The sequence below is a fragment of the Thunnus maccoyii genome, chromosome 5 (assembly GCF_910596095.1).
Source record: "Thunnus maccoyii chromosome 5, fThuMac1.1, whole genome shotgun sequence".
Taxonomy (NCBI): Eukaryota; Metazoa; Chordata; class Actinopteri; order Scombriformes; family Scombridae; genus Thunnus; species Thunnus maccoyii.
This window is the reverse complement of record NC_056537.1, coordinates 27,420,067-27,445,480: the sequence shown is the minus strand read 5'-3', so window position 1 is coordinate 27,445,480 and position 25,414 is coordinate 27,420,067. Positions and strand designations below refer to the sequence as shown.

Sequence of the window (25,414 nt, the reverse complement as noted above, 5' to 3'; positions counted from 1 at the left end):
AGTGTCCAATCATTGACGTCCACTGATGTACTTATTTTTGTTCTACTAGTTTTTTGTCCAGAGGGAATTATGACTCTATACATTTACTTAACCTTAGCTTTCTCTCAGTGTTGACTGTTTGTTTACTATAAAAATGTGCTCCTCAGGTGATCCCACTGTGTTAAACCTGCCTACAAAAAGTACGGTGCTTCAGGCCATGAAAGATGCCATGGACTCCCAGAAGTATGGCTAGTTTTAATAAAATTTTGTGATGAAGATATAGTAGATAGCTTTCAATGTTACAGTCGTTTTAGTCCCTCTTTTTGTTACTATACTTGCACCGAAGCTCAACAGGGAAACACTGTCTGAGGAAACACAAAGAGAGAATTTGATGCCAAAAAAATGTAAATGTGGCAGATATCCACTTGATATGACTAACTCAGACTGCTGAAGCCTCATATAAGCATCACATCAACTTTTAAAAGCATTTTTGCATAAAATGACTGTGTGGACACACTGTGGATTTTGTCCCCCATCAATTACATTGAAAGCACATTTGAAGGGGATCTTTTAATAGCCAGTATGAACAGGAGAAATGATTACAGCGAGGAAGACCATATGGACACCTGCCGTTTTAAGACAGGCTTGAAAAATTGTGAACTGGTCCTTTAAGAACAGTTCATGAGTGAATTATTTGCACTAAACCACTGCATATACAGGATGTCTGCTCAAGTGGGGCATGTATACTTTTCTTTTTTTTCCGAATAGGAAGAATGAAACTTTATAATAAAATGGAAATACAAATAATTGTATTATTTAAAAAGCAGAATATTAAAAAAATAATAATAGTACTTACTAATAATTTAAAGATACATAAAGATACATTAACTAGTTGAATATTTAGGTAGTTTTCATTGCTCCACCCGCCACCTTAAAGCACCTGCACTTTGCGCCCTGTGTGTTTTGAGGCACACACGCATGACGCATTCCTGCAGACGCCACAGAGGTGTCCTGTCTGCGTGCGTGAAACCCGTCCGCCCCTCCACCGGCGGATAATTGGTGTAGTTAAGGGTTTGAACTGGTATGGTTCTGGTTAGTGATGTAAGAGGGGTGTAATGGCACAACCCTCAGCCTCCACCAATGGAAATATGGGCAGGGTTCAACACCCATTTTCGTGAATCTTGCTATAAAACCGGCTTATAACATCCCTCACTATTCATTTAGAGTGAGAGTCATTAACCTGCGCTGCTACTTTTTGAGAAACTTTGTGTTGAATAGCCTATATAATGAGGTAAGTCAAATTCTTTTGAACGTTTTTTTTTTTTTTTTTTTTTTTAAATTTCAATGAATTTATGTTCTGATCATTAAAAAAAGAACTATAAATGAAGTTGCATGGTAATTAAATGCATGTTTTCAAAGTGTTTGCAGGTTTACAGCGCTTTTATAGGTGATACACAAATAGACACATTATGAGAAATTTATTGCAACCATGCAGCCTCTTGATGTGTGTGATAATACAGAACGAGCTCCTGTAGGTTTATTTCAACTATTTTGCCCACATTTTGGAAGATATATATTTTTTATTTTAAGTTGATTCTCTTAAATTTATTTGTTTTGCACGCTGATCATTTCACTATTGATGAATAATATGGTCTTTATTCAACACCCAGTTTTGTGCAACTGCAGTGAATCTCTGTCGGTTCAATGGAGAGAATCAAACAAAAAGCTAGAGCAAAATGCGATCTTGATGCTTGAATGGGTGCTTTTATGATTTGGATTATCAAATTACTGGGTGGCCAAGATGGACCATGTAAGGACACAGTTTAAGAAAGCTCAATAGATGGGATGGAAAAAAATATTAAAAGTAAATGTGAAAATAATAAATAAAATGTTAAGAATCCAGCAGAACTAAGCAAGAAAATCAGCCTAATGTGTAAATTTGATAATAATCTGTGAACATGCAGAATTTTGATTAATAGCATATTTTAATGACTGAACAAGCATTTTAAAATTATTAATAAGAATTTTTGCTATTTGATTATAATCTTCACCATGTTCTGATTATTCTTGGTTTATGAATAAAACAACAACTTTGAGGCAAGTTTATTGCAGTTGTCCATCAGCATTGCTAAAGAATTTCCAGTGGTGGAAGCAGAATTCAGATCTTAGTAGCAAATATTTCACTGTAAAAAAATACTCTGTTACAAGTAAAAGCATTCAAAATTCTAGTTACATAAAGGTACAGCAGTATTGGAAGTAGAGGTACTCATATCATTGGAATATTATTATGGATGCATTGTCATGTAAGGAACATGTTCAAGTTGTAGCTGGTCAAGGTAGAGCTAATTTGTGTATTTTACACATTGTTGGGTAGTTTAATCTGTAACAATTCATTATACTTTATAAGATGATCACATAGTTTGCATGCAAAAAAATGTAACATGTAAAGTAACTATATCTGTGAGATAAATGTAGTGGAGTAAAAGTATAAAGTTGCATAAAATTAAAAGTACTTCTAAATTATACTTACATACAGTACTTGAGTAAATGTACTCAGTTACTTTCCACCACTGGAAAAATCCCTTCATATTAATACTCTAACATTCATTGTCCATCATCCTCATCAGTTCCAGGATGGATAACAAGTCTTACTTGGTTCAGATGAATGGGAATGGAGTCCACGGCAAAACCACTGTCAATGGCAGAAGCCTAAATGGGAGCGCAGTCAATGGGAAGGGAGTGCATGGGAACGGCATCCATCACGTCAGTGTGAATGGCAGTTTGTATCCGGCCAAAGCCAAGAGCCGCAGGCAGAGATGGGAAGTGAAGCCCTCAGAGATGGCCAACAACACCCTCAATCCCATCAGGGCCATTGTTGATGGGATGAAGCTCACCCCGAACCCAGATAAACCCATGATCGCTCTTTCCATAGGTGAGAAAGTTTCAGCATGCTGTCAGTGGTAACATGACTAAATTGGTGATTTAAAAACTCCTGGAGATGCCACTTTGCTGCTTACAAGCATGCAAATTTTCAATTTGTAATTATTAATTGATTAATCAATACACCAACAAACAATAAACAGTAATCAGATGTTCTTTTCAGATTAATATGATAATATGTGACCATAATCAATAAAAAATAAGTACATCCTTAGATTTCCAATTAGTTTCTAAGATTGGAAACAAAATAGACCGATAAATGACATTATGTAATGCTAATACAACTGCTCATTATAAATGCATGTGCGCTGGTATCCTGTCCAATCACTGACGTCCACTAATGTATTTATTTTTGTTTTACAGCAATTCTACTGACTCTTTATCTTTCAGAAATATATTAGAAATATGTGGTTTCTTACGTATTTATGTGCCCTTTATTCACACACATTATCATATGCTCCTCAGGGGATCCCACTGTGTTTGGAAACCTGCCTACAGATAATACAGTGCTTCAGGCCATGAAAGATGCCATAGACTCTCAAAAATACAACGGTTATGCTCCTTCTGTTGGTGAGTCACACTAATCAGACAGACAAACTAGCTGAACCTCTCTCTGTTGGCTTTGTGGTTTGTTTCTTTGTCTAACTAATGTATCTCTGTTGACCTACTGGCAGGTTATTTGAAGAGCAGAAAAGCAGTGGCCAACTTCTACAGCTGCCCTGAGGCCCCACTGGAGGCAGAGGTGCTCACTCACCTTTGCTGGCACACTTTTTAACTCATGCTTTCCCATTGACATTCTCTACCTTATTCTACCTCTAAAGTACCTTAAGTGTACTGTAACCACATTGTTAGCAAATGAAAATGACTCAGGAGCATGATGAAACACAGTACTTGCAATAATAAATAGGCCTTGTATGGTTCTGGTGATTATGCTCTTGAAAATAAGGTGTACCCACCCTCCCTTGCAGGATGTGATTTTGACCAGTGGCTGCAGTCAGGCCATTGACCTGGCTATCAGTGTCCTGTGCAACCCAGGGGACAACATCCTGGTCCCATGCCCAGGTTTCTCCTTATATAAGACTCTGGCTGTTTCTATGGGCATCGAGGTCAAACTGTACAACCTGCTGGTACGTAGGAGGGGGCACCGTCTCTACCCCCTCTATACTATTTATTCTCTTTTCTCTTTTTGTCAAAAACACACTTACCGTAACACTCTTTCATTTTACAGGATAAAATCTATTTCAAATTCAAGAGTTTAGAAAATAATCTCTTTGCCATTACTATCAAATGAATCTCTGTGTTCAGCACAAAGATAACTTTATTATCATGTACAATAACACAAGACATGGTTAGCCTAGCTTAGCAAAGAGACTTGAACCATGGGGAAAAACCCCACAAAAAATAACTCTAAAGTTTCAAACATCTCTAAAGCTATCTTAGTTATATGTCAGTACATTATTTATTTAGCATGTGTAGTGATAGAAAACCAGAACAGGCTGTTGTGGTTTAAGACAAAAAGTCTCACTAGCAAAGCTAGCTTAATACAAAGACTGGATGAGGGAGGAAACTGTTAGCCTAGCTTCATCGCAAATGAAACAATGTCTTCCAGCAACTCCAAAGCTGTCTTCGTGCAAATGTGATCATGCATTAATGTATTGATGTGTTGTATTAATGCATTACATTAGATTTATCCTTTTCTCTCAGTAGTTTTTTTCCTCCAGGTTTCTCTTTTCCTCATGTGTCTTGTGATTTTCTATCTTGGAATAAAATGAGAGTAAAGTGTCATTAAAGCCACAGGATTGAGGCTGCATAGGGTTAGTGGTTCAGGATGAGCTTTACAACTTCTGCACAGATTGGAAGCAGATCTCAAGCTGTTAGTCCCACATACTGTACATGCAAGTTTATAGAAACTCAACTAACTGACCATCGAACATGTTAAAAACTAGTAAATCAGTCGCTGGTGCAGTAATTTTATTTGAAGAGAGTTCGTCTTTCTCCAAAACAAAGAGATGTTTTACATATTTAATTGACTACAGGCCAATGGAATGACACAGCTGTGTAGTAAACCATCCTACACATGCATCATGGTGTGAAGCAGGCCACGGATGGGAGGAGGATGCAGGCGTCTTGCTGTTGGTGAATGGCAGAAAAGGAACTAGATGATTATACATAAAGATATGGACAGAATATGTTCAAGGAATAGTTTTGGAAATTGCACTGATTCACTGTGTGGTCGAGAGTTTGATGAGACAATTGATAAGACTTTCATGTATGTCTGTTAAACATGAAGCTGGAGGCAGGAGATGTTTAACTTAGCTTAGCACAAAGACTGGAAACAGAGGGAAACAGCTAGCTCAGCTAAACTAGCTTCATATTTAACAGACAAACATACAAGTGCTTTGATCTTCTCATACCATGTTCATGTCATATCATAGTTGTTGTAATTATGAGATTCCGACTTGTAAATAGAGTTCACATCAACTTCAAAATCGTAATTACGACCTGGAGCTCGTACTTTTCTGAAAGCACCGATATATCCAGAAATTTGGCTAAGAGAGATGCCTCACATCAGCCAGTCCATCATTCATGGTGATTAAACCCAAATTTAATAGATATAGTGTTATGTTGTTAATGCACATTATGTTAACCCTAACTCCCTCCAACTGTCTTGAGTTGTCTGATGACGTGAACGCTCATAGGTCATAAACATGGAAATCTTTCCCATCTATCCTAAATGACATGAATGAGAAATAACTCTCAGAAAGAAATGTATTTCCCAAAGTGTTGAAATTGTGGGATGGAAGTGATGTTGCACATTAGCTCATATCATCTTGATGACAGGCTAGATGACAGGTTTAGGGTGTTGGTCTGTGGCAGTTGCAATGGATATTTAACAGCTAACAGCCTTATACTGGCTGTTGTTACCTTCCTGGTACAACCTCTAACATTACAGCAACTTAACGTCTCTGTAGCAGGTTTTATCTCATTTTTGCAAAGGTAGAGGCTTCTTAATTGTCCCTGAACACCACCAGGACACTAGTGTATTATCACACATTATAAAGTTTCTTCTCTCATCCTGACATGCATCTTTGATCCGCAGCCAGAGAAGTCCTGGGAGATTGACCTGCAACACATGGAGAGCCTGATTGATGAGAGGACTTCCTGTCTGATTATTACCAATCCCTCCAACCCATGTGGCTCCGTCTTCACCAAGGAACACCTACAGAAGATCCTCAAAGGTTAGCAGTATTCTGTCCTACTCTTGTTTAGCAGGAAAGAAAATTCCCCCAAAGTTTTTATTTGAAATTAAGTCAGACACGATCCATCCCATCTTAGTGAAAACAATTAAATAAGTTGATTCTTTTTTCGTAGTTGCCTCCAGACATTGTGTTCCTATCCTGGCTGATGAAATCTACAGCGACATGGTGAGTACAACTACACACCAACACAAGTCACATCTCAGGACAGGTTGGCAGGTGGGCTTGGCTGGTTTCTACAGGGCCTCATGTAACACCAGCGAGGCACATTTTTCACCAATGTGACAGCAGAGGTTGCGTTTCAGTTGGCTCTGGATGGTGGGTGGACAACCCCACATCAGCACAGGGGGGATTAGGGGAAACGTGCTGTGAATGAGGCCTGGAAGCAGCCACCAGTAAGGCGGGTACAGCTGGGTAAACGGGCAGCAACGGGTCAGCAAGGGCAAGCAGTGCCATCCAGTTCTAATATGATGGAGTGTGATTTATTACAGTGGCGTTTTGGAGTCATGTGATAGTCCAAATGCTAATTCAGAGGTGTTGTCCTGCTCACAGAAAGCATTTAAAGGGCCAGTTGGTCCAGGTTGAATGAACCTTTTTTATTTGACAATGCCTGATAAGAATCTATGTTAGATGGAAACATTGCTCTATTAAGTTACATTTGCCGGGAGCTATCAGTACAGAGTACAGATATTTTGCCTTGAGTTAGTTTTTTGATCCAGCACCTGTAAAAGCATTTTGGCACACTCTACACTCTGTTTGTCCATGACTTTTATTCTCATGATATCTCAATTCAAGCCACCTAAAGCAAATTCACGTCGTTTGTGCTCACTCCCAACTTTCTATAAACTTTTTTTGCAATTGCACTGCCTCTGAAATGGGCTTTGCCTGCACTATGAATAAATCTTTACTCTGTATAATTCACAGGGCTCCCTGTAAGCCCTTTTCTCCAGAACTGTATTCTGTGGATTAGCCACAGAACACAGCGTAACATAGACACTGTCTCTGGCGAGAGATGTTGCGGATTATTTTTATTTTTTTTAAATGTAATTCTTCAATGCTATGAACACCATAGCTCCATTGTATTGGAGGTGAAGACAGAAATCTCAGAGACAGATAGTGGGTGAGGCAACCCTATAAGTATGAAAATGGCCAAATTTAAATGTTGACTATCAGAAAACAACATTGTCAGCACATTCAGTCCATCATTGTCGGCCTTGAAAAGTCTGTACAGGTCAAACTTAAGTTGAAGGTCATGCATATGAACACACATGGCCTCTAGTACACACAGACAGGAATGAACACACACACACACTCACAGGCAGGCTGAATGTTGTTTGCCAGATCAATAAAACAGTGGACATAAGGTAAGAGTCAATCTGTCTAGTGCAGTATTTTTCCACTTAGGTACCTTTCTGATAAGGTGATAAATACAAATCATTGGTGATGTCCAGAAACATTTATCAGCCTTTGATGAATTGAATATCACCTGACCTACTTCAGTTTTGGGTCTTTATTCAGCTGTCACTGTCATGTAGATTATAGCAGTAATCTTGGTACCTTTGAGGATATTATTGATAGTGTGATATTCAAATGAACAAATAGAGGTCTGGTCTGTTCATTCATCAGATCTTGAGGTTTATGAAGGCAGGCGCTTGTAGAGCTAGAATGATAATCTGCTGTGTGTAGAAAAGATATTGTACTGTAGTTGTAGAGTAAAGATGACAGAAAGGTTATAAAAGTAGCTGAAGAGAGTACAATACAGTTCAATATTAGAACTAAAACATTTTCTCACATCCTCCCTTGATTATAAGTTTAACCATGAAGTTACATTAAGAAGCAAGTAAGTCTTTTCAGAAACAGAAATTGTTGGATGCAGCACCCCCAATTCCAACATTGGAAAAGTGTGGGGGGTGTGAGGGGTTTTTCGAGGCTGTTCGACCACCTGATAAGCAGTTATGATACTGGTATGATACTGGTAACTTCTTTTGGAAAGTCTTTTGGAACAGCATGGCTTCCCTCCCGCCTTAATTGCTGTTCAGGGGCTGTATTTATCAAGCTTCTCAGAATCAGACAGGAAGTACTGATATGATGTCAACATTAGATTAGGAAATGATTAGGGAACTAACAATTATTTTCATTATCGACTAATCTGTTGATTATTTTCTTGATTAATTGATCAGTTGTTTGGTCCATAAAATGGTGAAAAACGTTGATCACTGTTTCTCTTCAAATGTCTTGTTTTGTCCGCAATAATCCACAACCCAAAGATATTCAGTTTACTGTCACAGAAGAATAAAGAAACCAGAAAATATTCACATTTGAGTAATTTGAATCAGAGAATTTGGACAATTTTTCTTGACTCTAATGATTATTAAAATAGTAGGAAATGGTTATTTCTGTAATGTCATACAGTCTTGGGAAATGTCCTGTAACAAAGTGAACGTAGCCTTTTACTACAGACTCCACTATTAACTCTGCAATCAAAGTTTAATATATGTCTACTGAAACTGTTGGTTGTAACAGATCACTGTTGCAAAGCTGCATGTTTCACGTTACAATAAGTGTCATTGATTTCTTTAGGGACAGCGAATGTTCTCCTCCTCCTCTTTTCTTGTCAGGAAGATCTTTCAATAAGCTTAATGACATCAAGAATTGCCAAAACATCTTCTCTCTCACCCAATATCTCTGCCTGAACAGTGAAGATAATAGAAAGGTCACAGAAGTAGCTGTAGAGAGTACAGTACGATACCAGGAAACAAAACATTCTGTCTCAGCTACAAAACCCCCCCAAAACCAGCCTTTCCATCACTTGTACTAAGAAGAATGAATTGTGATGACTTGCAATTGCGCTTTTTAGTTGTGTTGCAGGAGCTGGAAAAATTTAGAGTCAGGGTTGTTGGGTGCATCCACAAACCCCCACCACCATCTGACCATTTCACATTCATCACTAGCAGACCAGAATGACTCTGCACTTTTTTGGCTGCATGTGTTTGCAATTAGCGCAGATGTTGGGTTTTGGCGCTACAGAAATCGAGAAGGAATGGGGGGTGTGTGGTGGGTGGAGAGCTGGGTAGGGGGTGTGGCAGTGAGGCCTTCTTTTAATGACTGAGTGTTTCAGGGCTAAGGGGCCAGGGTGTCTGTGAACTGCACCAGCCCAGCAAGTCTCAGTCAGTGGGGAATAATCCCCCTGTCCCTCTACTCCATAAGACCCCTGGCAGTAAATAACGTTTTTACAACACATGTCAGCACAGTTGAGATCATCTCTGTGCAGATGTGTTATAAATATGCAGAATATTGTTTTTTACACACTTCTAATTGATACATTTGTATTGAAATAGTTGGTTTAGATCGCTCCATGTTTGCTCCATTTTCATTTACATCCAAATTTTCTTTGTACACCGGACTGAATCTCTTTGTACTTTCATGTAATCTTAAGACATACTTGATTTCAGAAAGGGGGAAGTGGAGTGACAGTCATAACCCAAAAACTACTTTATTATGCAGGCATATTTCAGATGTTCATTGCTGTTATATCCTTCATAGCAGCCTGGCCAATAGGATGCGGGGCAGTTCCCCGCTCCAGTGTCAAATATACTGTATGGCTTTAATGAGAACCAGCTTTCAGTGGGTGGACCTCAAACCGTGCTGACTGTATCACTCTCTCTCTGTCCTCTTTTACTTTGTCTCTTATTCTTTCTCCCTCACCCCCACATTAAATTTAAGTTTGTATTCTTCTATAGTTCTAAAATCATTGTTTTCAAAGCTTTTACAGATGCACATGTTGTTGTATGTAAAACAGATTCAATATTTGTGTCATAATTATGAAAAATAAATGATGGGTCCCTTTGTTTGAGCAGAGATCAAGGCATCTGTAGTTTTAAAGCTGCACTAATCAAAGTTCTATATTAACAATGAGTCATATGATAGTGCCAAATCCGCAGTTCCCCTCAGCTTTATGGAGTGTTTTAGTATCTTTCAGCTCAATGTTTTGGTTTTTATGGCCTGCTAACTGTTTTGGTTCCCTTTCACTGCTCTCATGTACTAAGTTTCCAGCCTCAGTTGGCAGCTGTACACTTCCTGCTCAGCACCAAACAGCAGACAAAGTTGGCAACTAGCTGGTGAACATATCGGAGCATTTAGCAGCTAAAGAGATATTTTCTCAGTAGTAGATCAAAACAAAGTTAAAAATAGGGTGAATATCATACTTACATTCACCAGGTGGACACAAACACATTATTGACATTATTGTGTTTGTAGCTTTTTACGCTGCCCCAAGTGGTACACTGTCAGCATCACAACAGTATTTTCATGACTTAATCCACTTTCATACCAAGCATATCATGTATTTGACTTTCCATGTAGGAAATATAGCCTCCATTTGAATAAAAGTTCCATTTGAAGACAGCCTAAAGTTGCGATCAAGCCCGCTGTCATGGAACATAATAGTGACCCATGCCTATGGATAATTTTGCCATCTTAACATATTTCATTTTGGTCCTTGCTCCTGTCCTCAGGTTTTCCAGGGTTGCAGTTGTCCTTCCATGGCATCTCTCAGCAGTGACGTTCCTATCCTTTCCTGCGGTGGCTTGGCTAAACGCTGGCTGGTTCCTGGCTGGAGGATGGGATGGATCCTTATCCATGACAGGAATGACATATTTGGATCTGAGGTGCGTCATTCTTTGCATCCACTATGTATCCAATATAGAGAGAGTGGGGAGACCCCAGCAAATGATGGTTACACATTTATATAATTCACACATGCAGTGATTCTCCTCTGCAGATTCGACAGGGTCTGGTGAAACTGAGCCAACGTATTCTGGGAGCCTGCAGCATCGTGCAGGGTGCACTGGAGAGCATCCTCAACAACACACCTCAAAGCTTCTACAACAACACCATCAGCTTTCTCAAGGTAAACATCAAGTTGATAAAAGATGATTCATCAGTGTCATCTTTCTACATACAATATATTTTATCCATCTCTATATACCACTGGGATACACACTTTGATCAAAATACGGTCAAAATGCCCTGGACATATTAGCCCGTCTTAATACGGTGTTCATAGTATTGTAGATACCAAATTCTCATTATATTAGAAAGATTGAGTAGAAAATATCACAATGTCATTGAATGGTTTATTTTCTTCTGCCTCAGTCCAACTCAGAGATTTGTTTCAATGAACTGTCCACCATCCCCGGCCTGAACCCCATCATGCCTTCAGGAGCCATGTACCTCATGGTCAGTAAGTGTGTGTGTTTTGGGCATATATGTTAAGCATATTATGTCATTTAATGTTGAAGCCAAAGCACAGTCTGTGGAAATATGATATAAAAATGTGCAATGTATCCTCATGTCATAAAGCCAGACTGAATTACATCAGTTAATTAATTTTTAATTTCTCTGTACATTAGAATATATAAACATCTTCTGTATCATTCTATTTTACTTTTTTAATGGAGGTTTGATTATGAATTTCACTTTTTTACAAGAAAAATTATGTGTTTGCACATTTGTCTAGGTGGGAATTGACATGGATCACTTCCCAGACTTTAAAAATGATGTTGACTTTACTGAACGGCTGGTGACCGAGCAGTCTGTCTTCTGTCTGCCTGCCACGGTAAGACGTCATCCCTATCATCTTAATCATTTGTCTATCTGTCCAAAAACCGTTAAAATTTCACATTGACATTCAATTAACATTTGGGCTATCAGTTTAATATAATCTAGGAGTGTCCATGTTCTCTCCTCACCAGGCATTTGAGTATCCCAACTACTTCCGCATTGTGGTGACGGTGCCGGAGGAGATGATGGTGGAGGCTTGTGGTCGGATCAGGGAGTTCTGCCAACGCCACTATCGGCCCCGCAGCCGTGACAGCAATGATCTGGACCAGTGATGCACCAGAGCTGAACCAGTCTGATGGAGTGGGCACTGTGGAGACCAAAGAACTGTCCCTTAGTCACACATACTGAGCTGGAATCTGCTTTGAAATTTTATTCCAGCAAGATTTGACATAAGAGACGTACAAATCTGACGGCGAAGCTGTGTTAATATTGTCATCACTGTGGCAACAAAGCTTGTTAGCAACATATCTGAAGGTCCGTTGATGGTGTAATTTTTGATGTAAACCATATGAAATGAGCAGACCTAATATTTATATTTTATACAGGCAACTTATATTAACCTCTACTTGTTTTTGTATATTTATATAATTTGTGTGACGCTTTTTATGGCTATGTAATGTAACCTCTTATCAACTGCAGGATCATAGAGAGTGCATAGTGTACACACATGGCATTTTATCATAAAACAGGAGATACTTTATGCCTGTTATGTGCATTGTGATCCACAATCAGGGGAAGTGAGTATATATTGGAATATCCATTTTTATAAATGTTATGTATTGATTATCCTCTGTATACTTTGCTTGTGCTAGAAAACGCCTCTAAATGCAGTGTCACTACATGGGCATGCTCTTTATCAAAGTCTTCTCTGTATATTGTTTGTGTGTTAATTGTGTATCATATTGAATCACACTGAACACATACATACATACATACATACATACACACACACACACACACACACACACACACACACACATATATATATATATACAGTATAAATATATTTTTACATGCACAAATTTTTATTTAGTAGTTTTGTTACTAGTTACCTAATAAAAACATGTTTGTTGAGACAACTGGTGTTGATTAATGTTAGAAAAGATTATTACATTTTTAGATACACATACATTTGATTTTACAAGAGAAATGTGAATTATCTGTTGTTATGCAAACTTGAGAGGATTTGTCTCTTCAGGACAAATAGCTTATTGTACATTTTAACTCATCAAATTTACTTACAGAACAAGGGGTACTGCATACAAAACATGCAACAAAGCCATGAAAATGTATGTTTAAAGTCTGAATTTGCTCTGTGCAAAGGAAGTGATCAGTCTCGGCCTAACTGAACCTCCAACCGACAATGAAACATTTACAAGAAAATGTCTTATTTTCTAAAATGGGACTAAATGTTCCTTTGTACTTAAAAATCTATAATGCCCATTTTAAATTTGTTGTATTAACTTAATTTTAATATAGCCCAAAATCACTAATTGTCCTCAGATGGCTTTACAATCTGTACAACATGACACCCTCTGTCCTTAGATCCTCGGTTTTTATCCTCTATTTTCTACAAGGTATTTGATTCTTATGTAACTTCTGTATGACTGCACACATGAGTTTTGTTGTGCAAATATATCTACTGATACTTCTGGAATTGGACACCAGAACTACGTCAGGTCTTAAGGTGGTGGTCGCAACGTGCTGTGGGAACTTGAGTTACCTCTCCAGTCCCTTGCAGAGGCCAGTATCCCTACGGTTGTTCTTACAGAAGGTCCTGGCTGCTCCACGGCTCTGGTTAAGGCGATGGCTTGTTTTGAGGGGCAGGTCTTCTTGGCCCACTCAACTACAGCCCTGATGGATTCTGCAATGGTCTTCAAGACCTGGTCATTGCCTCCATCTGTACCGCCCCTCTCCCAGTGCCTTGGTTCATCAGCTTAGGATGTGCTTGAGGGTTCCACGGTTTGAGCAGAGTGGGCAGGCCGGTGTCTCCGTCTTGCCCCATACGTGTAGGCTTGACGGGCTGGGAAACACATCATAGACCACCTGGACAAGGAACTTGATCCAGTTGGGCTCAGCCTTCCACATCTTGGCCCAGGTCACTCTCTGCTTCATGGTGTTGTCCCATATGGTTCGTGCTCCCTGTTGGCTCATCGTCACCATTCTGCAGGTCCTTTCCTCCTCCACCACTGCTCTCACCTCCTCCTGGACTAGGTGTTGCATCTCCTTCCCTTTGGTGATGTCAATGTGGGAGTCTGGAAAAGATCCCAATCCAGCTCTGCCTTGAGTCACCACTCCCACCAGCCTTTTGTGATGGAGTCGCAACTCTGCCTGCAGAACAGCCTTGGCTCTCCACTTCTTCCCAGTCCTCACCTGATTTCCAACTTTGGCCATCTTTGGATCTCTCAACTCATGGTACAGCAAAACCTCCCTGGCCCTTGTCACCTTGAATTCCTCTTCCAAGTATCTGATGGGCAGTTGCAGCTTGTTGCTGTGCCCATTGAGTGTGGTGCTGTTGAGGCTCCTTGGTAGCCCCAGCAATCTTCTGAGGTGACTGCTAACCTTCCTCTCCAATGTCTCCACTGTCGATATTGGCACTTCATACACCAGGAATGGCCACAAGATTCTGGGAAGTATACCATGCTGGTAGAGCCATGCTTTAAATTTCCCTGGTAGTCCAGACTGGTCCACATATTTCAGCCAGCCATTAAACTCTGTGCAGACAGCTTGGATGGATGCAGCATCCCTCAAAGAGCTGTCAAACACCTTGCTGAGGCTTTTTACTGGCTTTTCTATGATGGTTGGATTGAACCCGCAACACTGAACCTGACAATGATTATAATGACTGGTGATCCTTGGACTTCTCCTCTGGCACCACCATGAGGTTGAGATTTGTGGTTCAAAATGAAATATCTTGACAGCAATAATGCAGGGCCCACCTTTAGGCCCTTATTATTTCCCTTCATGATGAGATTTAATAGTGAATATTCCCATATTTAATGAAACCAACTGATACACAATGAATATGAGGCTTTCGGGCCTCGGGGTGTGGCGTGCTTAACCAGTTGGTAATCCAGCCTTGAATGTTCCCATTGCAAGAAAATCAAAAGCAAACTATGTTTTGTTTTCTGTTTTTTTTTTTTCAAAACAAAAGCAGCAACTATTGTGAGAGTTAACATTTTTATTCATATTTGTGCTGCACAGTAAAATATTATGAATATACTCTCAAGACTTACTCAACAACCTCCATCTAAGTTTAATATATACAAATGAATTTATTTGAGTTTCATAAATCACAGTGACTTTTATCCTGGTTTTGATCATATTCTGGATATAGTGTTTACATGGAACATGAGAAACCTAGTTATTCATAGCCCTGTTTACACCATTCTAACAGTATCCAGGTTTTCTGATCAACTGTGTGCAGTTGTATCTTGATTTTTAATCATCTCAGCCACTTTGTTCGGAAACCTGGATCAGGTGTTTACATGCAACAGTATCGTGGTTTCTACTGGAGTACTCCAGGTAGCATATCCAGGTTGCTCATATCTGGGATTTTACATGCACAAAACCAGGATACTACAAAAACCTGATAATAACCAGGATACTTGTGTGCATGTAAACGCAGAGCTGAACTGTCATCAGCCAGCAAAGACAAACCTGGATAAGAACCCAGCAGTCCTTAAAAGGCTATTATAAACTAGCCAGGTAGAGTTATACTGAGAAAGACTGATCAGAATTACAAATACCAAATGACCACATTGATCAACTGATAAATATCTGTGTAAAATAGCTACTGAAATACAGATATTGGCAGTTGCTGTGAAATATAGACCCACAGCTTCCGCAAAGAGGCTTTATTTGATTTGTGCTTTTGTTGGATGAAATATGCTTGTGAAGTTTTTGATTCAGAATTGTAATAATTTCTCAGTATTTATTTATATATTAAAGATTGGAAGATTTTAATCATTGATAAATTATCATTTGATTGTAGTTCAGAAAATGTTCCACTCTTTTAAATATACAGCATTTGTAATGTAGCTACACAGTACAGTGATGCAACATCACCATCTAATGTTGAACTGGAAATATCACAGCATATTTCAACACAGCCTTTTTCTCTCACAATGTGACCCTGCCTGTGTGTGTGTGTGTGTGTGTGTGTGTGTGTGTGTGTGTGTGTGTGTGTGTGTGTGTGTGTGTGGTATTCCTCACATTGTGGGGACTTGTCTTCCTTATGGGGACAAAAAGCAAGTCCCCTTAACGTAAATCATTAATTTTAGGGTGAAGACTTGGTTTTAAGTTAAGGTTAATTTAGAGTTATGTTAAGGTTAGCGTAAGGGTTAGGGTTAGGCATGTGGTGGTTATGGTTAAGGTTAGGATAAGTCTCCAGGAAATTAATGTAAGTCAATGTAATGTACTCTGAGGTGAACTGTGCGTGTGTGTGTGTGTGTGTGTGTGTGTGTGTGTGTGTGTGTGTGCAGTGCTACCCTTATGAGAAGAGTGACCTTTGCAACATGCTCCTCCTCACTTACTAAGTATACACATAAATACTTGATGGTGGTGAAGTACTTTGTGCTTTGTCCAATTATTAACCACCAGACAGATAAGGCAGAGAGAGGAGAGAGAAAACAGCAAAACGGGAAGAAAAAGAAGAGAGAGAAGGAAAGAAACTCATGAGTTAGAGAAGTAAAGTCAGCAAAGAAAAAGGAAGGACGTTGACTCAGCAGTTGCAGTTCAAGGGGGAAAAAGAGGAAGAGCTCTGACAGTGTGCAAGTTGTTTTTTCTCCTGTCGTGGTTAAATGTACTGCATGGAGGACACACAGGTGGCCAGGACCATAGAGCTGAATGATGGCACACGAATGCCAGTTTTGGGTCTGGGGACATGGAAGGTAGCCTCAACACTCATTCCTTTATCTACTTTTTACTGTACAGAACCCATATTATTCATTTGTTATCTATTTGTTTTCTTTCATACTGTTTAAGAGAAATGTTCTTAATGATTCTTGGCAAATACTGTACATGCATTTTAAGTAAAAGGGGATTTACTGAATGGAGGGAGGCTATGTAAAATACTGGATTCTGATTGGTATATTGTTCTTCTTCCTGCAAGTCAAATTGCCAGGAAGTTTTCAGGCAGTACTTCCATTCAGGCTGCATACAGGTCCCGCCTTAAAGGAATAGCTTGACAGCCTTTTTTTCTGTTGCCGAGAATTAGATGAGAAAATGTCTGCCACTCTCATGTATGTGCATTAACTATGGAGCTAGAACAAGGACTTGATTGGCTTAGCATGAAGGCTAGATACACAATTTTTGTCTTTCTTAAAACAATAGTCAGGAACCCAAATTAACATTGAAATAGGTTTTTCTTGCTGTAATCATTCCTCCTGTTCATACTGACCATTAGAAGATCCCTTCATAATGCACTTACAATGTAAGTGATGGGGGAGAAAAAATCCACAGTCCTCCTCCTGTGCAAAAATGTATTTAAAAGTTTATTTGAAGCTAATATGAAGCTTCAGCCATCCGAATGAATCAAATCAAGTACAGTGTTTCCCCTAGGTTGACTGCCTTGGCCTGGTGGGGGTTGTGCAGAATAAAACTCGGGAGACTCAGCACCCACACATTTCTGTTTTCTATTTCTCTGTTTAGCGTCTGCAGGTTACGTTAACCCATTGTTGCTAACTTTAGGGCGAACCCCCTTCATTTTCCAGCAGTTGGGGAAACAACAGATGTGACTTTTCTTGTTCTTGACATGCTGCATTCACCATTCACCATTACTTTCCTGCTGCTGGCTCTCTCACATAACCTCTCACATGCCACATGCACAAAATACACATTGCCCTATTCCTTAAAAGGAGCTATACTACCAAGAGTTTCCTAGGCAACGTCACAGAGGTTAAGTCACATTTTGGAACAGCGCTGCACAGAGGCTCCCAAATGCTATTGATTTCCGAATTAATGGATATTTGGCGTTATTATTGGCATTGAAAAAATATTTTTTTGACCTGGCGGGGGTTCTTGTTGGCCTGGTGGCCTGCCAGGCCTGTACAATTATAGGGGAAACACTGAAGTAGATATCTTTCAACGTTAGTCTTTTACGTTTATGATTAACTCAGACTGCTGAAGCCTCATATAAGTTAACTTTTAAATGCATTTTTGCACAAAATGACTGTGTGGACACACTGTGGATTTTGGCCCACATCACTTACATTGAAAGCACATTTGAAGGTGATCTTTTAATAGCCAGTATGAACAGGACGAATGATTAAAGTGAGGAAAAACCTCTTTCACTGTTCATATGGACACCTGACTGTTGTTTTAAGACACACTTGAAAAATTGTGAACCTGCCCTTTAACATAAAAATTGGAAGCAGGGAAAACAGTTAGCCTGGCTCAGTACAATTGTCAAAAATACATCTATGAGCACCTCTCATGCTCACTTAATAGCATATTGTATCTTATTTGTTAAACCCAGACACAAACAGATATGTAAAAATGAATTGTGGTTTTAGCAGGAGTTAGGTGCAGCCAGATGCAGTGACTTCCTGTACACCACAACTTGTCATTTTTACATTTCTGTTTCTGTACATATAAAATAAACAGGATGCAGCTGGTTAATTAATGAGCTCTAGGTGTTTGTGTCTTTGGATGATATGCACGCCGTTCCTTTTTGTGTAGTGTTTGATTGCCTTTGTGTGGTGGCAGCAATTTTGTTGTACAGGTAATAAAGCTCATCTTATTCTATTGTACTTTGAATGGTAAATCTTTAGGAGCAGTTCAACATTTTGGAAAATACAATACATAAATATAGAGTATATATACGGTATATATAGTTAGATAAGAGGTTTGATACAACTCTCAATTCATGCCTTAAATATGAAGCTACAGCCTGCAGCTGGTTAGCTTAGCGTTGCATAAAGACTAATCTGTTTCCAGTCTTTATGCTAAACTAAACTAATCATCCTCTGGCTGTAACATCATCTTAAACAAACAAATATGAGAGTGGTATCGATCTTTGCATCTAACTCTCAGCAAGAAAGCAAATAAGTGTATTTCCCAAAATGTCAAACTCTTTTTTTAACTACACTACAGTAGGTTTGAGACATTACAGTAGCTGTAAAATTACCATATTACCATAATTACCAGAAACAGACACATTAGCTAATCTTCACACTGCATTTTGCATAGTGTGCCTCCTCCAGGTCAGACTGGAAAGAAATCCCCCGGAGTATTTTACACAGAACAGGAGGCAGGTTTTGGTACAGCACAAAGAAAAATGCAGCTCTTAATGGTTCTAATAATGGGGAGATGGAGGTAGATATGAAAGTGACTGAAAGGCCCATTTGAAAATGTTGTACTTGTTGTAGTCCTCCCTCCTTCCCCGCACCTCAATCCAGGGTGCAGTAGAGGCTGCCATTGCAGCCGGCTACCGCCACATAGACACCGCCTACAGCTACTGCAACGAGGTGGACATTGGGAAAGCTCTGCGCTCAAAGATGCAGCAGGGCATCATCAGACGAGAGGACATGTTCATTGTCAGTAAGGTGAGTGTAACAGTCCACAGGTGTTGGAGCAGGTTGAGTGTAACCTGAGGAAGGGGAATTACATCTTGTTTTTACAAGGGATACATTAAGCCCATTTTTAAATGTGAATTTAATTCCACATACAAGGAAAAAAACATGTGTCACTCCAATGCCATGCCTGAAAGTCAATAAGATTTTTTAAATTTTGATTCATGAAGAAGAAAGAAAATACTGTTTTATTTTGCTGTTAACCCTTCTGTCCTGCACCTTTTCTTTCATAGCTGTGGGGTACCTTTCATGCCCCAAAAGACATCCCCGTGTGCCTGAACAAGTCCTTGAATGACCTCCAGCTGGACTACCTGGATCTTTACCTTGTGCATTTCCCTGTTGGCCTAAAGGTTGTACACAACACATCCACAATTCTGTGACAGAATTTTAGATTATATTATTAGAAATTTCCCCTTTACCATGCCCAGGGTCAGAGGTCCTTAGCCCAGGCAAGTAGGAATCTTCCTTAGTAAGTCTTTGACTGGAATTGCTATGAAGCTTTTGGGCTGTAATGCCCACTAATGTAATGTCCAGAATAAATTTACTAAAACTGCATAACATGCTTTTGAATCACTAGGGAGCAGTAAGATGCCAAAACAAACTCAAAGAATAGACCTAACACACTGTAGGTTAATCACAATGTCATGTAATGAGTATCACGTTGACAGACAACAGACTTCACATCCAGCTAACAAAGAGACACTTGGGCATCCCATGGAGTCATGTTTCTCACCACCTAAAAATGTTAAGTTCAGTATAACTTTGTTTTGGTCTGCACCAGCTCTTATAAATATATACACAAATATATAGAAAAATATCTGGATTTACGTGGAGATTAATTGTTGAAAACAGCTGCCTGCTGCTGTTGGAAATTGGGTCAATGAGACTGGTGATACTGAACCAAACATTAAATGTGCTGTAAAACATTTTATATATTTATAAAGTTTATGAGGAGGTCAGAGAACCAGAACAATGAGCTAAAAGAGGCTAAAAGAAAACTGTGGCAGTGTTGATTCTCAGTGCAACCCTTATACGTTACTTGTAAATTTGCGAAATATCCTTGAAAGGGGGGAGCTATTATAAACATTCAGTAAAGTCACATATATTTGTATGTTTGCCTACAAGCACTTGTTTGACTGTTACCTTTGAATGTCTCCCTAGAAAATGGGTGATGAGCTTTTCCCAGAGAAGGATGGGGAGACACTGACCTCTGACATAGACTATGTAGATGTATGGAGGGTAAGAACACATGTACTCTCTCTGTCTGTATGTGCACTGGGGTGTGTCTACTTGCTTTTTCCTCAGTTTAAGATCTGAATAGTTCTGACATAACTGTCCCACCTGCAGGCCCCAACTATAAATTAAAATGTTCAAACACAGCAATAATAATGACAAAAAGGAATGGAAATGATTTTTTCAGTTGAATGTAATAAGCCTTTTAAACTGAATGGTAAAGATGTGTTCACTGCTGTTCTGTTTGCAGGGGATGGAAGCCCTGCAAGCCTCAGGGAAGGTGAAGAGCATTGGTGTGTCCAACTTCAACATCCTGCAGCTGGAGAGACTTCTTGCTCTGTGCACGGTCCCCCCTGCTGTCAATCAGGTTCTGCATATTTACCATAGCTCCTTTATTGACATTATCAGGAGAAAGTCTAACAGTCTGTTCATTCAAAACTCTTATTACCATATATCATTGTTACATATCCTGTTACTTTTATTTATTGTGCCAGTAAAGAGTGAGTGGTCTGACCTCAGAAGGGTTGTCCCATGGAGCGAACACTGAAAAGATTTTTTCTTGCCTTTGTTATACAATAGAAAGTAAGAATGGGGAACAGTGGAGGCACTCTACTTGGGCATTGGATTTAGAATCAGTTCCTGTGCAGGGCTGAAATGTAGTTCCAGGAACTACATACAGCTCCTATTGTGGAAAAGGGAATTCATGTATCATGAACGTAGCATTGTGCAGCAACATCATGTGATGTTGCTGCATGACATGTTCATGTAATGTAATTATGTGATGTAATAACATTATGTCATATAGTGGTGCAACTAGCATCTCACTAGTCGCAGGTTATGCTTTTATTTCTATTGTCTTTTGGAAAGAACATTGTGGAAGTAAATGCTGGTCCTGCTCAGCAGCTGACATTACATCCAAGTTCAGAAATGTACCAAAATATGTTTAGATTAGCGTCCTTATGTGTTCACATTTTGCTTTGTGTTGATCATCTATAGGTGGAGCTACATCCCTACCTGGTACAGACAGAGCTAATAGAGTTCTGTAAATCCAAGAACATCGCCCTGACCGCCTTCAGCCCCTTTGGCTCACCTGAAAGACCCCCACAGCTGTAAGACACACAGCATCACTCATACACGCCACTGAGTCAGATTGGTGATTCAAAAGGAATCAAATTTTAGGTATCTGCACCTGGATACTCCTGCTGATGTTACAATCTTCGGTGTGTCAATTAAAAACTGAGGGGAAACACACACCTAATCTAGCTCGCTCACAGGCATCAAAAAAGAATGGGAAAGCATACTTATAACCCTGATGCATTTATTTCAACAAATGAAGGTCAACATTTCAGCAAACTGCCTTCTTCAGATTAAAATACAGCAGTCACCTGACTGGCATTTATACCAGCTGGGACAGATGCTAGAAATCAGGGCAAAGGAGGAGCAAAAGAGGCCAATGTAGGGGAGGCCTGAGACCAAACACCACAGTCCACATAATCAAGAAACCAGTACAAACCAGAAAAATACAGAACAAAAGTCAAAATAATAATCTTAGATGAGATCATTCTCAGAAGTTTGATTACTCCACAGTTATTGTTCATATTTCTATTTTTTACTCCAGTCAAAAGTGTAAGGAGAAACAGTTAAACATAAGCATTAGTGTAGGCTGCAGTTTTCCCTCTGTTCTTTCATTTCCAAATTGTGATTGTGCACACCCAATAAAAACTTCCCTGCCTCTCGCTCTGCAGAGAAACTGCTTTGACTCAACTTTAGAAACCTCAAACTCCTTATGGGTCAGTTCTGCAGGTTTAACTTTTTAAGTTCCAAAGACAACTTTCTTATTGATTTAGTCTGGTTTTGTGAGGTTAGGGGGCCAGCAGATCTCACAACACCTCACTTCATTTTTATGCTTTAGTTGTTACAAGCTTGAGGAGTGTTGGCTTTGTTCCCTTTTTGGTTGTTGTTTTTATTTATTTATTTATTTATTGGTTCTTCAAACTTCTATGTTGCCTGTCTTAGGCTCATTGGAGACACTGATCCACATAAGCTCCTGGAGGACCCAGTCATAGCAGAAATAGCCGGGAAGCACAGACGTAGCCCTGCACAGGTCAGCATGAGTGTGTGTGTACTGTATATGTGTATGTGCATGTGTGTATTCCTTTGTTGGTAAGAGTGTTATTTTCCCAGGTATTGCTGAGGTACCATGTGCAGCAGGGTATTGTCGTCATCCCCAAGAGTGACAAGCCTCATCACATCCTTGAAAACACAAAGGTACTGTAGAAACTCTTACCCCTCTCTATTCTTTATCTCCTCGCTCTCTGGCTCTCTGCTGACTCCTACTTTTCTTTGATTAAGGTATAACAACTCAGTACAAGTGAAATAAAACAAAGACACACTAATAAAATAAGATAAAACAAGTGAAATAAACGAACAAAACAGATGAAATATATTAGAAATAAAAAGTAAAACATAGGGGTGACATTTATAAAAGGCCTAGATTTTAAGAAATGATTTAAAAGCTGTTACTGATTACAGCAGGTCTCAGATCTTCGGGGGGGTGGGGGTGGGGGGTAGTTCCTGAGCTGAGCGGTCCTGACTGCAAAAGCCTGGTCACCTTTAGTCTTAAGTCATGACTTAGGAATAGCCACAGGAGCCCTGCCTGAAGATCTGAAGCTGTACTCTGGCTCATAGGAGAGGAACACCTCAGCAATACAAGTAGAAGCCAGCACATGAAGTGCTCAGTAATGTGAACAGCAAAGTCTTTAAATCAGTTCTAAAACTTAAATCTGCAATAATTATATCAACCTGAAGTTATACAATAACATATATAGTCTCCTGTAAGCAAGAATGTGTTTTTTCTGTGAAAGGAGCAAAGTCCTGGAACTCGCTACCTGATCACTTGAAACTCTCTACAAACTTCATTACTTTTAAGAGAATTCAGCAACAGACCTGTACATGTCTAGTATTCTGTAGCTATGTTGCTACTACATGTGTATTTTTTTGTAACTTGATGAACTCACTTTACCCTCTTTTTACCTCACTGTTTTAATATCACTGCAAATTGCAAACTTGCAAATTAGCATCTGCTATAAACACTATGATACTTACATTGCATAGCTGTCTTCAGTTTGTCCATGTACATTGTATCTGTCCTATCAAATAAACTACAAATAAACATAATAATAATTTGACTGTTGTTTTAAGACAGACTTGAAAAACTTGTGAACCTGTCCTTTAAGTTGGATGACTGTCAGATAAATCATTGGCTCCACTGGTCTGAGGCAACACTTAAGCATACAGGAAACTGCAAGTATTGTTTCATAAAGTAGAGAATGTATAATCAAGCAAGTTATCTTGTGTGATGTGGTTCAGTGAGGCAGTTTTATTTAGTAGTTTGATGAAGGTTTACATAAAATTAAGTACAGCAAGAATCATCGTGCAGCAGACTATTATGGGGTGACTCACCTGAGGTACTTATAATAACCCTGGAATTGGGACATTGAAAAGTTTTCTGTTTCCACTTTAAATGTTAGCCTGGTGCATTAACGAACTACTGAGGGCAGATTTTGCCTCTTAATAGTTAAGTTGACCAAATGGACAATTTTCCCAACCAAACATGATGCATTTCTCCTTGAAAAGGTTGGTTTCACAGTTGTACTGCAGGAGTAAAACACTACTGTATAATATTTCTACTGTTTGAAATATTCAAGTGTCAGTAGGAAACCCTCTTGTCAAAATCTGCCCATGCTTTTGTTATTATGTGTAGATCTTTGACTTTAGTCTGACTGAAGAGGACATGAGAGCACTGAGAGGATTGGACCGGGGGTGGAGGGGCTGCCTAATCGAAGAGTAAGTCAACACACAGACATAGTAGCCGTAGCTTCAGCAAAGTGCCTTTTTCTAATTGCTGTTTGTTCTGCTTCTCAGCCTCAAGTCTCATCCCTACTACCCCTTTGTATGATGCTGCCTGGAGAGCGGAGACTAAAGACAGCATGTAATGTAAATAATCGATGACTTGTTTACCAAATAATGATAAACTGTGAAAGTGAAGACAAATCTGAAGATGGTTCAGTTTCCCAATGTCAATGTGATGAATGTGGCCAAATAATACCAGAGCATCGATAAGCTCTTTTATATTTCACCGTAATTTCTACATTTTCTAATGTTCTCTTGTGATGGAATAAAACTTAAATACAATAATAAAATAAAATAGAATAAAATTATACAATCACTGGATTCATTTTGTTTAAATGCAATTTCACAAGACTTACAAATGCACAGCCCAGTAAATCATTTTGAAACACTCAGCATATTTTATTATGATATACAATATTGAGCACATTATAATTTCATTACATACACACTGTGCTATATGTGTGTTAAGGTAGTATTGCTGGGTTTACCATGAAAAAGCACTAACAATTTTTCTGTGAGACTTTGTGCTTTGTTGTGTAACATGGACTACAGACCAGGCTTTAAAGTCTGCAGCTCTATCAGAATACTTAACAAATAAGATAACATATAGACAGTAATGCACATTAATGCAGCTCTGTATTCCAGAAGCAGTGGATACATTGTATTACTTTATTAGACAATGTCAATTCCTCTTCTATTAGTCCTGTAAGGCAGTCTGACCCTGGAGCTCTGATGAATGATGAATTGACAGGACAACATTAACTTTTTGGGAATGTAACCCACCAAGCTGCTCACCTTACCCGATATATTATTATGTATATATAATAATATTGACAAGAGGAGCACTGTATAGTGCTAATGCTCCAGCGTACAGTGTTAGTAGTTCTTGCAGATGTT

At 39.1% G+C, this 25,414-nt stretch overlaps 2 protein-coding genes and 1 pseudogene across 2 annotated transcripts; 2 read left to right on the top strand and 1 right to left on the bottom strand.

Moving 5' to 3' along the window:
• Positions 1-1,171: 1,171 nt before the first annotated feature.
• tat (tyrosine aminotransferase) lies at positions 1,172-12,746 on the top strand. Its single transcript, XM_042412336.1, has 12 exons — positions 1,172-1,270; positions 2,607-2,911; positions 3,385-3,489; positions 3,594-3,661; positions 3,888-4,046; positions 6,020-6,158; positions 6,292-6,344; positions 10,691-10,843; positions 10,957-11,085; positions 11,331-11,414; positions 11,695-11,793; positions 11,930-12,746. Exons 1-12 carry the CDS (start codon positions 1,266-1,268, stop codon positions 12,068-12,070), a joined length of 1,440 nt encoding a protein of 479 aa, XP_042268270.1. The 5' UTR covers positions 1,172-1,265; the 3' UTR covers positions 12,071-12,746.
• A 551-nt stretch (positions 12,747-13,297) lies between these two features.
• Positions 13,298-14,764, bottom strand: LOC121897365 (annotated as a pseudogene).
• Positions 14,765-16,544: 1,780 nt separating this feature from the next.
• On the top strand, positions 16,545-24,806 carry zgc:56622 (uncharacterized protein LOC326033 homolog). Its single transcript, XM_042412228.1, has 10 exons — positions 16,545-16,690; positions 19,169-19,345; positions 19,606-19,722; positions 20,534-20,611; positions 20,856-20,972; positions 21,602-21,714; positions 22,622-22,709; positions 22,790-22,873; positions 24,369-24,451; positions 24,530-24,806. Exons 1-10 carry the CDS (start codon positions 16,601-16,603, stop codon positions 24,561-24,563), a joined length of 981 nt encoding a protein of 326 aa, XP_042268162.1. The 5' UTR covers positions 16,545-16,600; the 3' UTR covers positions 24,564-24,806.
• The last annotated feature ends 608 nt before the right edge of the window (positions 24,807-25,414 follow it).

Excerpts from the sequence above, each read along its gene's own strand:
- tat (XM_042412336.1), top strand. Across the intron at positions 4,047-6,019 it reads TCAAACTGTACAACCTGCTG|CCAGAGAAGTCCTGGGAGAT; the intron begins GTACGTAGGAGG and ends TTTGATCCGCAG. Across the intron at positions 11,086-11,330 it reads ACACCATCAGCTTTCTCAAG|TCCAACTCAGAGATTTGTTT; the intron begins GTAAACATCAAG and ends CTTCTGCCTCAG.
- zgc:56622 (XM_042412228.1), top strand. The coding sequence starts at position 16,601 with ATGTACTGCATGGAGGACACACAGGTGGCCAGGACCATAGAGCTGAAT. Across the intron at positions 16,691-19,168 it reads TGGGTCTGGGGACATGGAAG|TCCTCCCTCCTTCCCCGCAC; the intron begins GTAGCCTCAACA and ends TACTTGTTGTAG. Across the intron at positions 22,874-24,368 it reads ACATCCTTGAAAACACAAAG|ATCTTTGACTTTAGTCTGAC; the intron begins GTACTGTAGAAA and ends TATTATGTGTAG.